Source organism: Papio anubis, chromosome 18 (genome assembly GCF_008728515.1).
Source record: "Papio anubis isolate 15944 chromosome 18, Panubis1.0, whole genome shotgun sequence".
NCBI classification, from domain to species: Eukaryota; Metazoa; Chordata; class Mammalia; order Primates; family Cercopithecidae; genus Papio; species Papio anubis.
In genome coordinates, this window is record NC_044993.1 from 20,110,998 (window position 1) to 20,127,734 (window position 16,737).

The window sequence follows — 16,737 nt, forward strand, 5'->3', positions numbered from 1 at the left end:
AAATGTCACTTTAAGATAAAAACAGAGTATCACTAAACTTCAAAATGAGAGAAAAAAACAGTTCCAAGGGATGTTGTCTGAAGGACACTTCAATACTCTACAATACATTTTAAATAGTTTAGATTAAAAAACAAAGGCATTTCTGCCAATTCTACTCCAATGCTTTTGCTTTTTTTTTTTTTTTTTTTGAGACCGAGTCTTTCTCTGTTGCCCAGACTGGAGTGTAGTGGTGTGATCTCGGCTCACTGCAACCTCTGCCTCCCGGGTTCCAGCAATTCTCCTGCCTCAGCCTCCTGAGTCACTGGGATTACAGGCGCTCACCACCACATCTGGCTAATTTTTTTGTAATTTTTAGTAGAGACGGGGTTTCGCCCTGTTGGCCAGGCTGGTCTTGAACTCCTCACCTCAGGTGATCCACCCGCCTCGGCCTTCCAAAGTGCTGGGATTACAGGTGTGAGCCACCGCGCCCAACCCTACATTTTTTTTTTAATATGACTAAAACAATAATAAAAAATAGTTTACAGCATCATTAAAAACTTCTGATTTAATCAGCTTTTAGACCTGGGTCTGGAGTAAAGTGTACATTAGATCCAATTGCAGACAAAATAAATTGCCTAGACAAAAAAACCAGAAGTCATAAATTGCTCTACCAGAAGTTTTTTTGTTTTTTGTTTTGTTGTTTGTTTCTTTGTTTTTGAGACAGAGTCTCACTCTGTCGCCCAGGCTGGAGTGCAATGGCATGATCTCAGCTCGCTGCAACCTCTACCTCCCAAATTCAAATGATTCTCCTGCCTCAGCCTCCCAGGTAGCTGGGATTATAGGTGCCCACCACCACACCCAGCTAATTTTTGTATTAGTAGAGCCGGGGTTTCACCATGTTGGCCAGGCTGGTCTTGAACTCCTGACCTCATGATCCATCCACCTCAGCCTCCCAAAGTGCTGGGATTACAAGTGTGAGCCACCATGCCCAGCCTCTACCAGAAGTTTTGATCATTAACCATGCAACTTAAATAATTTCATTAAAAAAATTCTATGAAGAACTCTTAAACAGCAGACTTTACGAAATTATCAGTCCTTCAGAAACTGTCTGTCCTTCCTATGATTTCATCATCCTCTATCAATGTTCCTTTTATACACAAAGATTCTGATATGGTTTAGCTGTGTCCCCACCCAAATATCAATTTGAATTTTATCTCCCAGAATTCCCATGTGTCGCAGGAGGGACCCAGGAGGTGGTATTTGAGTCATGGCTGCTGGTCTTTCCCATGCTATTCTTCTGATAGTTAATAAGCCTCACAAGATCTGATGAGTTTATCGGGGGTTTCCACTTTTGCTTCTTCCTCATTTTCTCTTGCTGCCACCATGTAAGAAGTGCCTTTTGCCTCCCATTACAATTCTGAGGCCTCCCCAGCCATGTGGAACTGTAAGTACAACTAAACCTTTTTTCTTCCCAGTCTGGGGTATGTCTTTATCAGCAGCATGAAAATGGACTAACACAGTAAATTGGTACCAGGAGTGGGGTGTTGCTGAAAAAATACCTGAAAATGTAGAAGTGACTTTGGAACTGGGTAACACGCAGTTACCCAGTTACTGGAACAGTTTGGAGGGCTCCGAAAAAGATAGGAAAATGTGGGAAAGTGTAGAATTTCCTAGAGACTTGTTGAGTGGCTTTGCCCACACTGCTGATGGCGATATGGACAGTAAGGTCCAGGCTGAGGTGGTCTCTGATGGAGATAAAGAACTTGGTGGAAACTGGAGTAAAGGTGACTCTTGTTATGTTTTAGCAAAGAGACTGGTGGCATTTTGCCCCTGCCCTAGAGATCTATGGAACTTTGAACTTGAGGGAGATGAATTAGGGTATCTGGTGGAAGATATTTCTTCTAAGCAGCGAAGTATTCATTAGGGGACCTGGATTCTGTTAAAGGCCTTCAGTTTTATAAGGGAAGCAGAGCATACAAGTTTGGAAAATTTGCAGCCTGACTATGTGATAGAAAAGAAAAACCCATTTTCTGGGGAGAAATTCAAGCTGGCTGCAGAAATCTGCATAAGTAGCAAGAAACCTAATGTTAATAATCCCCAAGACCATGAGGAAAATGTCTCCACGCCATGTCAGAGACCTTTATGGGAGCCCCTCCCATCATAGGCCCAGAGGCCCAGGAGGAAAAAGTGGGTTTGTGGGCTGGGCTCAGGTTCTCCCTGCTGTATGTGGCCTAGAAACTTGGTGCCCTGTGTCCCAGACGCTCCAGCCATGGCTGAAAGGGGCCAATGTACATAGCTCGGGCTGTGGCATCAGAGGGTGGAAGCCCCAAACCTTGGCACCTTCCATGTGGTGTTGAGCCTGCGGGTGCACAGAAGTCAAGAATTGAGATTTGGGAACCTCCGCCTAGATTTCAGAGGATGTATGGAAACCCATGGATTCCCTGGAAAAAGTTTCCTGCAGGGGTGGGGCCCTCATGGAGAACCTCTGCTAGGGCAGTGCAAAAGGGAAATGTGGGGTTGGAGACTCCACACAGAGTCCCTACTGGGGCACTACCTAATGGAGCTGTGAGGAGAGGGCCACTGTCTTCCAGATCCCAGAATGGCAGATCCACTGAAAGCTTACACCATGCACCTAGAAAAGCCACAGTCACCAAACGCCAGCCCATGAAAGCACCTGGAAGGGAGGCTGTACCCTGCAAAGCCACAGGGGCAGAGTATCAGCGTGACCTGGATGTGAGACCTGGAGTCAAAGGAGATCATTTTGGAGCTTTAAAATTTGACTGTCCCACTGGATTTCGGACGTGCATGGGCCCTGTAACCCCTTTGTTTTGGCCAATTTCTCCCATTTGGAACAGCTGTATTTACCCAATACCTGTACTCTCATTGCATCTAAGAAGTAACCAGCTTGCTTTTTATTTTACAGGCTCATAGGCAAAAGGAGCTTGCCTTGTCTTAGATGAGACTTTAGACTGTAGACTTTTAGGTTAATGCTGAAATGAGTTAAGACTTTGGGGGGCTGTTGGGAAGGCATGATTGGGTTTGAAATGTGAGAACATGAGATTTGGAGGGGTCGGGGCAGAATGATGTGGTTTGGCTGTGTCCCCACCCAAATCTCAACTTGAATTGTATCTCCCAGAATTCCCGTGTGTTGTGAATCATGGGGGCTGGTCTTTCCTGTGCTATTTTTGTGATAGTCAATATGTCTCACAAGGTCTGACGGGTTTATCAGGGGTTTCTGCTTTTGCTTCTTCCTCATTTTTTCTTGCTGCTGCCATGTAAGAAGTGCCTTTTGCCTCCCACCATGATTCTGAGGCCTCCCTAGCCATGTGGAACTGTTAAGTCCAATTAAACCTTTTTTTCTTTTCAGTCTCAGGTATGTCTTTATCAGCAGTGTGAAAATAGACTAATGCAGGTTCCCACTGACAGAGTGTCAACATGACAGAATAACAGAGTCAGAAAGTATATCCTATGGCCCACGTATATAAACATCCTGACTGGTGTGTGAACTTCAAAATAAGGCCAAAAATAGACTGGGTGAGAACGGAAAGAAAAAAAGTCAAAATAAAGTTCAAAACTAATTTTTATAAAGAGAATCTATTTTTTTAAAACCTTACTAATGGCCGGGCATGGTGGCTCACACCTGTAATAACAGCACTTTGGAAGGCTGAGGTGGGTGGATCACCTGAGGTCCGGAGTTCAAGACCAGCCTGGCCAACGTGGTGAAACCTCATCTCTACTGAAAATACAAAAATTAGCCAGGCATGGTGGCAGGTGCCTGTAATCCCAGCTGCTTGGGAGGCTGCGGCAGGAGAATCGCTTGAACCCAGGAGGTGGAGGTTTCAGTGAGCTGAGATTGCACCACTGCACTCCAGCCTGGATGACAAGAGTGAGACCCTGTCTTTAAAAAAAAAAAAAAAAAAAAAAAAAAAACTTTACTAACAAAGGAAGTTAGAAACACATGGGGAAGGAGGTCAATGTTTATTCAATGATTACTACTTGTCAGAAAATGTTCGGTTATTTTACATATTTATCTTCATAAGAACCTTAAGAAGCAGCTGGTATTATTGTCTAATTATAAGGGTAATATTATTAGAAATATATTTAATTTCCCAAGAGTTCATCTCTATAGGAGATATGATATGATAGCTATCAGATTCAAATTCAGTCTTTATGACTCCAAAGCCCGTGTTAATCTCATCTGTGACAAAAATAAATAAAACTATGTATATGTTGTGTGTGTGTTTGTATGTGTCTGATCTAGAGAATGGTTGTATAGACCTAGTACTTTGAGGTGCTTTCTCATTCATTTTCTGATTTAATTTAGTTGATGATAATACCCTGTAATTATACGGGAAGAATAAATTTTACCTGAGTAGGCTAAATAAATACTGCCAGTACACATATACTTGATACACATATGCAATGATGGATGAAAAGTGAATATAACTTTACTTATGCCAAAAATAAATCCATCAAGTATCTAATATATCCCAATACCTTTGTTAATTTTTAAGAGTACAGTTTATTGGACACTTTTATTCATTAATCATTTGTACCCAGTGATTTTAAAATTATGAAATATTTAAAACACCCATGTACCTTCTACTCACATTCAACAAATGCTACCATTTTACTACATATGGTTTTTTTTTTTTTTTTCTGAGTCGGAATCTCACTGTCGCCCAGGCTGGAGCGCGGTGGCATGATCTTGACTCACTGTAACCTATGCCTCCCAGATTCAAGCAATTCTCCTGCCTCAGCCTCCTGAGGAGCTGGGATTACAGGCACCCACCACCACACCCGGCTAATTTTTGTATTTTTAGTAGAGACGGGGTTTTACCATGTTGGTCAGGCGGGTCTCAGACTCCTGACCTCAAGTGATCTGCCCACCTTGGCCTCCCAAAGGGCTGAGATTACAGACATGAGCCACCATGCCTGGCCCATGTATGATTTTTCTCATTTTATTTTTTTAATTAACAAATAATCATAAATATTCATGGGGTAGATAATGTTCTGATACATACAGTGTACAGTAATCAAATTAGGGTAATTAACACATTCATTATCTCAATATTTATCATTTCTTTGTATTAGGAATGTTCAATATCTTCCTTCCAGCTATTTGAAACTACATAGTATTGTTAACTACAGTCAGCCTACAGTGGTATAGAACACTAGAACTTATTTCTTCTATCTAGCTGAAATTTTGTATCCTTCAACGAATTTCTCCCCATCCTTTCCTTCCCCCTACCCCTCCCAGCCTCTACTATCTATCCTCTGTCTTACTTTTTACTTCTATGAGATCAACATTTTTTAGCTTTCACATATGAGTGAGAACATGAGGTGTTTAACTTTCTGTTCCTGGCTTATTTCACTTAATGTCCTCCAGTTCCATCCACATTGCCATAAATGCCAAAATTACATTCTTTTTTATGGCTGAATTCCAGAGGAAAAAATATCACAGAAACAGTGAAGTTCCTTTCTTATAAAACAATTAGCTATAAACACTTTTTTGCTTATATTGTCAATCTTGTTGGTGATATAAAAAAGTCCACTTCTATGCATTAATTTCTTAGGCAAAATTGTACAAAATGCATAAAACAGTAACTGTATCTATTTTCTATAAGTATTTAGCTTATGAATGTTTGCGAATCTGTGAGCAGTTTCAAAATGCTGTTCTGTCGACTCAAGTAATATAAAAATATGCTTGTTTATTAGAAACTGAATAAATCATAATATTCATAAAAGTGTTATTAAGAGGACAATAAAAAGAGAACTATTAAAGGAACAAAGCAATAATAGGCCAAGTTTGCTTTCTGGCAATGTCAGTTTGTAACTGTCAAACAATTAGCAGTTGTTTCTGAATTAATGGCTATAGGCCCAAGTTTGCTCTCTAATAATGCAGACTTCAGCATAAATCCATCCATACACACCATCTATATGTATAAGTGTATGTATTTAGATTTACTATGTAATTTCAGTACAATAAGATAGAAGGAAGAGTAGAGATTTTTAAATCTGCTTGCAACATGTTTGTAACTGGGATCTGACTTACTTCTAGAAATGGTCCAGTTTTCTTGGAAAAAAGGTAATGGCCATAAAGAATAACCAAGATCAACTCACAGCATTTTAGCTCACAACATCTAGAGGTGAATCACCTTTCTTGTTAGTGGGTTTCAGGTTTAATTTCATGAATAGTATACTACATTAGGTGGCAAAAATTCTGAAATATGTTAACCCAGGAAAGCAATCAAAGGCAAATTTCTTCCTCAAATTTAGTCAACTCAAGAAAATCCTCATTATGTAACTGTAAATACTTTCTAACGTAAGTAAATAAGTAATAATAAATTCAATGGGATAAAAAATTCAGTTGCTAGAAATCACTTTTATTAAAAATTCTTCTTCTTCTAGAAATCAAATTCCCATTTGAAGATCCTGACACTTGTAAAGGAGAAGTATGGCTTTTCAACTCAATATTCTATACACTGCCTAGTTAACGATCTTGTGTTTCCCTAATTGAAGTGATAGCACACAATGCCAAATTCCCTCAAGCACAATGGCAAAGAGGAATAAAGCAAAAAAGAGAGGTACTTTATGGCTAGAAGGATTGTGATATAACATGCAAATTATCTATCACAATTCTTGTCACATAGCAGGAACTTAAAAATGATAATATATTTTCATTTTTTAAAAGCTGTCTCCTACAGGAAGGAGTAACATATTTTCTTCACCTCAGTTTTTGTACAGTATATTGTTATAGATGGTTTAGAAATTTCTATGATTTTAATTCAGGTGATTAGGAGATATGAAATGAATTAAAATATAGCTTTTGTTTGATTACAGGACATTAATTTGGATCTCTAGTGCCCTCTCCTATAGTATAAATAGCACTCAAGGAAATTTTGTAGAAAATACTTGTTACATACTTGAGATTTATTAAGTGACATGGCATAGAAGTCAAAGCACTATATGTCAAAGCTCTTCCAAAAGAAAAATATATTATATGGATCACTTCACATCAAGTTATGAAGTTAAAAACCGACAGTGGTCCAATAAGTGGAGATATTCAACCAAGATTTCCACTGTACACACTTTATGACTGTGTATTATCTATACATGTTAAAAACTGCTATGAAGCTAGCCAGGTGTGGTGGTGTGTGCCTGTAGTCCCAGCTACTCAGGAGGCTGAGGCAGGAGAATCGCTGGAACTCGGGAGGCGGAGGTTGCAGCGAGCCAAGATCACACCTCTGCACTCCAGCCTGGCAAAAGAGCAAGACTCCATCTCAAAAAACAAAAACACAACTGCTATGAAGTATTAGTGTACTGTTACTTCTAAAAAGAGTACTAATATATAATTACTGAAACCAAAATATCAACTTTATGAAACTATGCAAAAAAGAATTATTAATATGTTATTAAGATTCTCTGGCTGAATTATAAAATCTATAGTTTAATTCATTATTTTTCTGTTTTGTTTCTTTGAGATAGAGTCTCACTCTATTGCCTAGGCTGGAGTGCAGTGGTGTGATCTCGGCTCACTGCAATCTCTGCCACATGAGTTCAAGCAATTCTCCTGCTTCAGCCTCCCAAGTAGCTGGGATTACAGGTGCCTGTCACCACGTCCAGCTAATTTTTGTATGTTTAGTAGAGACAGGGTTTCACCATCTTGGCAGGCTGGTCTTGAACTCCTGACCTCGTGTTCCACCCACCTCAGCCTCCCAAAGTACTGGGATTACAGGCTTGAGCCATGGCGCTCAGCCTAGTTTAATTCATTGTTTAGTTCAAGAATTTGAATTAAAAATTTTAAAGAAACTTGAAACAGTCCACTTGGCAAAATATATTTTGAAATAAACTAATATCACATAACGTTATATTCCCAAATGAAGCCAAACAAATAGAGTCTATGATAGAACAAGAAAATAACTTGATTTCTTAAAATAAAGACTAAAGTTTATTGTTTACTTCCATGAAAGACTTTCTATTTTAAATAAATTAATGATTAAAATTGTAAGCACATAAACAGATTAAAAATCGTATTTGGATATACAGCATGTGAATTATGTCTCAATAAAGCTGTTGTTTAAAAAAGCCAAACCTGCCATATGTCTTTTCAAAAGCCCCAAATTCTGATATAACTCATTTAGTTCTCCTAAATAATACCTATGTTTTAATTCTGTATAAACTATACTATAGGATTATCCAACACACAAACAAAAGAATCTTTTCATCATTTGTACTTCTTCTTAACAAACTCCTTATTTTGCCAAAAAGTGTCATCAATTCATTTGGACAACTTTTATGTTTTAGGAACATGGCCTCTCTTTTAACTACTGAGAACTTACCAAATGGTTCAGAAAGTTTATATTTTTAAAGCTTTTATTCATTGCTATATTGAACATCTAAGGCTTAACTACATTTCCACTGGGACAAAAACAGAATTCTTAAAAATGAGGAGGAGGGCCCAGTGTGGTGGCTCACATTCCAGTGCTTTGGGAGGCCAAAGTAGGAGAACAGCTTGAGGCCAGGGGTTCGAGACCAGCCTGCGTAATACAGCAAGACATCTCTATAAAAAATTTTAAAAAAATACAGGGCCGAGCATAGTGGTTCACACCTGTAATCCCAGCGCTGTGGGAGGCCAAGCATGGAGGATCACCTAAGCCCAGGAGTTCGTTTGAGACCATCCTGGAGAAGCAGCATAGTAAGACCCTGTCTCTACAAAAAAACACAAAAATCAGCCAGGTCCATCACCTGGGGTCAGGAGTTTGAGATCAGCCTGGCCAACATGGTGAAACCCCGCCTCTACTAAAAATATAAAAATTTGCTGGGTGTGGTGGCATGCACCTGTAATCCCAGCTACTCGGGAGGCTGAGCCAGGAGAATTGCTTGAACCTGGGAGGTGGAGGTTGCAGTGAGCTGAGATCACACTGCTGTACTCCAGCCTTCGTGACAGAGTGAGACTCTGTCTAAAAAAAAAAAAATTAGCCAGGTCCATGTGGTGGCGTATGCCTGTGGTTCCCAGCTACTCATGAGACTGAAATGGGAGGATCACTTGAGCCCAGGGGGTTGAGGCTGCAGTGAGTCAAGGTCACACCAGCGCATCCAGCCTGGGTGACAGACCCTGTCTCTAAAAATAAAAAATAATAATAATAATTTTAAAAATCGCCCCGTGTGGTGGTTTGCACTTATTTCCCAGCTGAGGTGGGAGGATCACTTGAGTCCAGTAGTTGAAGGTTGTAGTGAGGTGAGCTATGATCGCACCTTGCACTCCAGCCTGGGTGACAGAGCTAGAACATGTCTCTTTACAAAAAAAAAAAAGGGGGACGACAACAAAATTGGTGACTCTGAACTCCATCTCACAGATTCTGACACTTGGCCCCATGAAGAGGGGAGAAACTGTGTCTAAATAAGCCCCTTTCCCCCACACACCATGACCCTGGGATTAGAGGATTAAAATGTATTATTGATGTGAGTGTGTAAAAGTGTGAATTGTGTAGAAGCAGATAAAGGCTTGAAAGACACTTTTAACCAATATTCTGGATTGTGGATTAGCAGCATCATATTTACTTATTCCCTTAGTAACACGAAGAGGAAAAAAAATCTAGATTGGTGAATCTGAGAAACACATTTTAAAAAATTAAACAACAAAAAATGCCCATGAACACTCATATGCCCAGTCTTTAAATTTTAAAATTTAAATTAATTTAAAACTTGTCAAACACAAACCTTTATGGCAGAACTAGAAGTCTGTTCCCACCAGGCCCTCATACCTGAGAGCAGCCAATCCGGCTCCTTCAAAACTCTGAAGAATTAACTTTATCAAGAGTCAATGTTTTCATGCATTTCATATTTTTTCTTTTTAAGATGGAGTTTCGATCTTGTTGACCAGGCTGGAGTGCAATGGCACGATCTCGGCTCACTGCAGCCTCTGCCTCTCAGGTTCAAGCAATTCTCCTGCCTTAGCCTCCGAAGTAGCTGGGATTACAGGTGCCCGCCACCACACTTGGCTAATTTTTTATATTTTTAGTAGAGATGCAGTTTCACCATGTTGGTCAGGCTGGTTTTGAACTCCTGACCTCAGGTGATCTGCCCACCTGAGCCTCTCAAAGTGCTGGGATTACAGGTGTGAGCCACCACACCTGGCCTGTATTTTTTATAAAATGCTAAAGATTTTTTAAAAACCCATACAAGTCTAAATTAATGTGCCTTCCCCTAGACATCTGTCTAGCCTTTTGGCTAGAAAAACATTGAGTAACTTGGTAATATACTCCAAGTATCTCTGACAGTTACATCGCCAAGAATATTAATATGTCAAATAAAAATATAATTCTAATGATATATACTGATTTTCCTACAATAATTATTCTGTGATTTAAACTCTCTTGTCTATAACGGTAAGGTATAAAGTACTCTTTCTAAGCTATCAGAATCCTAGAATAATCTACATTGGTTGCTAAATTTATATTTTAAAAAAGATTATAAATGACTTGTTAATGATCATATAAACTTTCTGTGTGTGACTATAACAAAACTAGAAAGGTTACCTTCTTACTCTCTTTGCCATCTTTACAACGTCAGTAACTTCACGGTAAGAATGTATTACTTCAAAATACTTCCTTTGATTAAATTTCTTATTTTCATGATTTTTCAACTCACAGCTTTCAATGTAATTTATCTTGAGAGATTTTTCTCAAATATACTGGGATGGGGGGAAGGTTAATATTTCATTAGTGACCCAAATTCAAGAACTTTTAATATATATATATGTTTATATATATATATGAATTTCTAAAATTCAATTTGGTATTATTTAAAAGGAAGAATAGTTCTTTTTCTAAACCTAACATTTTTTCCAGCTTTTAAAAGGAACTGGATCTACCGTCAACAGATGTTAAAAAGCACAGAAGAAACAGACTTTTAGTTCTATATAGATTCAACGTATCTTTAAAAAACAATCTCAAAAGATACAAAAGAAATCAGTTAGTCAATTTCTACTTGTGGATTTAAAGTGAAGTATCTCATAAAAAATATTTTATCTTTGTCATATTTTATTATCGGATGCAATTTTAAAACCAGATTTAAAACTTAAAATTCCAGAAAAAAATCATGAGAACCACTTTAGAACCCAGTGGATATAAAGCAAACCAGGTCATCTTATCAATTTGATTACTAAAAAGTTCACTAATTCACAATTAAATCCACAGAAACTGTTAGAAAGTGTCTGGCAACACATGAACAGTGAGCAGGGCTGATCAGTTTCTTTGCCATATTTAAAGTTTTCCTGCCTTCAACCAGGAAGGCTTCAATAATGTACTATGCAGCTTGAGAAAGATTGGTACATAAGGTTAATGGTACATAGGTTAATGCATATGAGAAATATATCGGAAGTTATACTATGGTACCAATATCCTCTTTTAAACCACAACTTTACACTTTACTGTTCTCATTTTGAAACTAAAATAATTTACTGAAAACAATGCTCTGATAAACTTTAAATATCATTTTTAAAGACAAGAAGTGTCATATTAGGCAAGAAACCTCTAATTAGGACAGATAAAACTTCTATATATATACACGTTTCCTTTTTTTAAAGCAAACACACTTAGCAGTCTATAAACCCAATATTAGGTGGGCAAACTAATATTAAGAAAGCACTGATACTAATTTATCACTGATAAGACTTTCTTTCTATTAGCTTGTTTGTCAATTTTTTATTCTTATGTAAAATAAAAATTTGAGCCAATTGTATATCATTAAGTGTATGATTTGAGAGCTGAGTAAAAACAAGTCTAATAAATTTCAAACATTACTTTCTATACTTTTTCACTGATATAAGAAAATGTCTTTATGTAAATATTATATTGACATCCTCCATTACTTTCAATAAATTGAAAACAACTACGAAGTCACATATATTTTCAAATATAATAAAAAGGTTTCAGTAACATGTTATGAATATAAAAGACACTTGAGTGCTTCAGTCATTTTTCAGATTATATAAAATATTTTCCCTTGGAGCAAGTCTTTAAAATTAACTATTAAATAGAAACTCAAATATAATTTTCTATTCACAGCTTGGTATTTAACCTTTTTAAGCGCAGTCAACAAAACAACTTTAAGTTGGTTCCCATATTTGAAGACAAGGTCCATTTTAGGAAATGGCATTTATAGATGTGACAAGGTAAAATTTTAAATAAGAATTACATCAAGAAAATAATATTGAAAAAGTTTAAGGTTAAAAGTACATATTTTAATGTCTCTTTTTAAAACCCTCAAATCACACTCTTTTTAATATGAATTTTGCCAGCACTGTTCATGTTGGCCAGATTTCATGTTGGCCCTAGTTTTCTTTAATAAAGTAAAATGAAATGCATACCAGCAGCAACAACAGCTGGAGGAGGCGAGCCTGCCTCACCACCGCTTGTCTGACTCATTGATGCTACAGATGTTTCTCTAGATGGAGGTAATTGTAACTCCTTTGGGAGAAGATCATAGACAGATTCTGTGGGGAGGGGAACGAGAGGAGAAAACAATTTTTAAAAGAGATTCAGTCAACAATCTAATATTATATGTACAAAATGAGTATGTCTTTTCTCTCATGAGGAAAACTGTATTATTCACAAACAATCCCACAAAATTAATGTAAAAAGTTATTAGCAGCTAAGCACAGTGGCTCACACCTGTAATCCATGATTTTGGGAAGCCAAGGTGAGAGGATTGCTTGAGGCCGGGAATTCAAGACCAGTCTGGGCGACACAGTGACTCCATCTCTACAAAAGTTTTTTTTTTGTTTTTTTTTTTGTTTGTTTGTTTGTTTGTTTTTAATCAGCCAGGCATGGTGGTACACACCTGTAGTCCCAACTATCTGGGAGGCTCAGGTGGGAAAATTGCTTGAGGTCAAGGCTACAGTAAGCCATGATCATGCCAGTGCACTCCAGCCTGGGTGAGACCCTGTCTCAAAAAAAAAGGAAAAAATTTTTTTAATTTTTTCTTTTATTATATAACCTTATTGAACTGAAAAATGAATTTCCCATTAGTTCTGTCCCTGTTTTCTTCTTGGTTTTACTTCTTATGTTCAAGACAGTCTCCAGAAAAAGTTATTAACATTGAAAATTGGATAAAACTAGACAGAATGGAAGAAATGCCAAATAATCCAAGATGGTCCAGTATCTTCCTTTGTAATAGTACAAGTAAAACTTATCCTTCACATATGAGATGGCATATACTACACTACTGTGGATCAGCTTTAAATTGGCTTCTCCAGTCAATTAGTATAGTACTGCTCTTTTACCCAACACCCTTGAGAAAATATTTTAATTCAACACTATCATAATTTATTTTCCCAATTATTAAAATAAATCAATCTAATCAAAGAAAAACTTTGTGGATTGAAGTGTTAAAAAAAAAAAAAAAAAGGAATGTTATAGCTCAAGCAAATACTTCTTACTCTCTGAGGCATCCCCAACCCTGGAAAGGTAAAGGCAAAGGAAACTCTTAAATCAGACTGCATAACCTATTAGGTTACGATTACTTTTGTATTCCAGATTAAAGAATCCTGTATCTTTTAAAAATATTTTGTAATACTATAATTGCCCATAAAATCATATCTATTAAAAATATATTTTAACTTTTTAAAAAATCCCTTATTGTATAGGTTTTTAACAGAAGTACTCCCAAAATATCCTCTAAAGGTAGTAGAATCAATATTAGAAGGAACTTCAAAAGACCGATTAGAGTCAGGCACGATGGTCATGCCTATGGCCTCCCAAAGTGCTGGGATTACAGGTGTGAGCCACCACACCCGGCCTCAAGTCTTTTTTTTTGCCCAAACAAAAAAGAAATTTGAAAGAACAAATTCGATAAAAAGAGAAAAAGATCTACCCAAATGCATTTATGATTTATGTGATGGAAAAAAATTTATACTAGTAATAGCCCAATCACTAACAGCATGTTACCAGTCAGGATTCTATCTCCATTTCTCCAATTATTAAAATAAATTAATCAAATCAAAGCAAAACTTTGTGGATTGAAACACTAACTTTCCCAAAGAAGGGTATAAAGTTGAGTCCCTGTTAGAAGTATAATAGTAATGTCACTAAAAAGTACATGGAAAGAAATTAAATGCAGAATTTGTTATACTCCACCCCTCTCCAAAGTCTGCCCCTCAAAACAAACAAGTAAAATGCAAAGTCAAGTGGAAGGTATAGGAAGCATGGATTCCTTCACCAAAGATGTTTTCTGATTAACTGACTCAAGTGTTTGGAAATAAAAGAAGTCAGCCTGCGAGAAGTTTATCATATCTATCCAAGGGAAGCTGTAGTTCATATAGTCATTACCAGCACAGGATTTTATTTCAGACATAACTGGGTTGGTTCTGCTACTTTAAAATAACTTCTCTAAGACTTAAATCATCATTTAAACTCTTCTTTTACCCCAGTACCCCAAAGATATTCCCTCTAAACTATAACCATACAATCCAAACACAGACACTGGCCTTTCTCTTAAATCTGCTTCCCATGGGATACCTAAAGATTAAAGTAATATAAATTATGCTATTAATACTGTTATTCAACCCTAAATTCAATCTAAATTAAATGCTTTTACAGTCTCCACTGTAGAATTTTCATTCTAGCCAATGAAAGAAATCCTGAATAAGAGCACATGTACTTTACTTTATTTTATTTAATTTGAGTCAGGGTCTCACTCTGTCATCCAGGTAGGAGTACAGAGACACAATCAAAGCACACTGCAGCCTCCAACTCCTGAGCTCAAGAGATCCTCCCGCCGCAGCCTTCCAAGTAGCTGGGACCACAAATGTACAACACCACACCTGGCTAATTTTTTTTTTTTTTAAACTTTTTGTAGAGACAGAGTCCCCCTCTGTTGCCCAGGCTGGTCTCAAACTCTTGGACTCAAGTGATCCTCCTGTCTCAGCCTCCCAAAGTGCCTGGATTACAGACGTGAGTTACTGCATTTGGCCCATATGTACTTTCAATCTATGAAAATGACAGTCCTAAATAAGTGCCAGCTACTTCATGTTATGCCACAGTATCTATTTTTCTTATGTTATCTTTTAAATCAGTTCAGATATATAAGGCAATAATGAAATTCCAAGATATGAAGAAACAGAATGGGAAATCCCTAATGGAAACGCAGCTTCTGAGGAAAGACTCCCTTAGAAAACAAAAGCAAAATCACTTTTAGATGAGAGAGAAAAGAGAGTGAGAGAGAGGGAGAGAGAGAGGGGGGATATGGGTATAAAATAAGGTTTCTTTTTGGAGTGATAAAAATGGCAGTGGTTACACAACTCTGTATATATATATATATAAATAACCACTGAATTGTACCCTCTAAATGTGTAACCTTTATAGTATGTAAATTATATATCAATAAAGCTGCCTTTTTTTTTTTTTTTTAAAGGAAGACAGTAATAGAAGAAGCACAAGTAAGAATTAGACAAGAGCAAGTAGGGTATCTAACAGTGCTCTGATAAACTTCATGGACAAAATCATCTCTCTTCACATAGTTTCTATATATGAAGAAGGCCAAGCTGCAAACTAATTTGTCTTTTAAGGCTCTTCTACTAGAGGATCAGGAAAATGCTGCAGGCATAGTTATCCAAAATTCAGTAAAATATGTGATAAAAAATGTTTGTAAGTTATTGTAAACAAGATGAAGAAATATAGACTTAATAAAATAGATGACTTCCAAACAAAAGTACCCAAAAAATGTATAGGTTCAATCTGGAAGAAGATGGTTATTATACCACAACTTGAACAAAGATATGAATTTTCAAATGACATAGGCTTAAAAGGGATTAAATCTTATGTCATAATTCATCACAGATCATGAAAGACTGGAGTATCTGCCCAAAGGAGTAAGATGAAACTTAACAAGGATTAATGTAACAGCTGGTAAAATCTGCTCTTGTGAAATAAACTTACATGTACTCACTATTTCTCTTTCTCTCTTTTTTAATCTAGAAGTGATTTTACTTTTGTGTTCTAAGGAACTCTTTCTTCAGTCTGCCAAGACTAGGGTGATTATTTTCTTTTTATTTATTTATTTTTTTCAGACAGGGTTGTGCTGTGTCACCCAGGCTGGAATGCAGTGGTGTGATCATGGCTCACTGCAGTTTTGACCTTCTTGCTCAAGCGATTCTCCCACTTCTGTCTCCTGAGTAGCTGGGACTACAGGTGCATACCACCATGCCCAGTTACCTTTTCAATTTTTTTGTAGAGACAGGGTCTTGCTATGTTGGCCAGGCTGGTCCTGCACTCCTGGGCTCAAGCAAGCCTCCTGCCTTGGCCTTCCAAAGTGCTAGAATTACAGGCGTGAGCCACCATGTCTGACCTATTTTCTTATATACTTTTCTATTAATGCTGCTAATAATTTGTGCGATAACGTGTAATCAACTCACCTAATATTTCATCATAAATTTTAGTTGACCAAAATGCCAGGGTAAGTGCACTGCTTAAGTATCCATGTAGTAGAACTAGGACAAGTGCACTATAATAACTCCATTAACATAAATTACTAATATGTGTAAAAGAAAAGTAGACAGAAAGGGAAGCAAGTTCAGAAGATCAAGAATCTGTCTCATGCTGGTGCATTCTCATAGAGCCCAGGGCAACTGGAAAAAGGAAATAGAGGAATGAAATCAACATTTTCAGATATTGAAAATAAATTAATGCTTCCCAATATTGGGTGGAAAGGAAAACAATGTAAAAATGCACTGACTGGTTGGCTTGTTTAATCATT

The 16,737-nt window shown here is 37.2% G+C and overlaps 1 protein-coding gene across 16 annotated transcripts in view; it reads right to left on the bottom strand.

The window, feature by feature from the left end:
* Positions 1 to 16,737, bottom strand: part of NFAT5 (nuclear factor of activated T cells 5) — a 136,439-nt gene that overhangs the window by 60,501 nt on the left and 59,201 nt on the right. For 12 of the 16 annotated variants that reach the window (XM_003917106.4, XM_031658136.1, XM_009196763.3 and 9 more), the window contains one exon: positions 12,353 to 12,478. In XM_003917106.4, coding sequence (XP_003917155.1) covers positions 12,353 to 12,478 — 126 coding nt within the window. The other 4 variants (XM_021932114.2, XM_021932110.2, XM_021932112.2 and 1 more) reach the window with 1 other exon arrangement.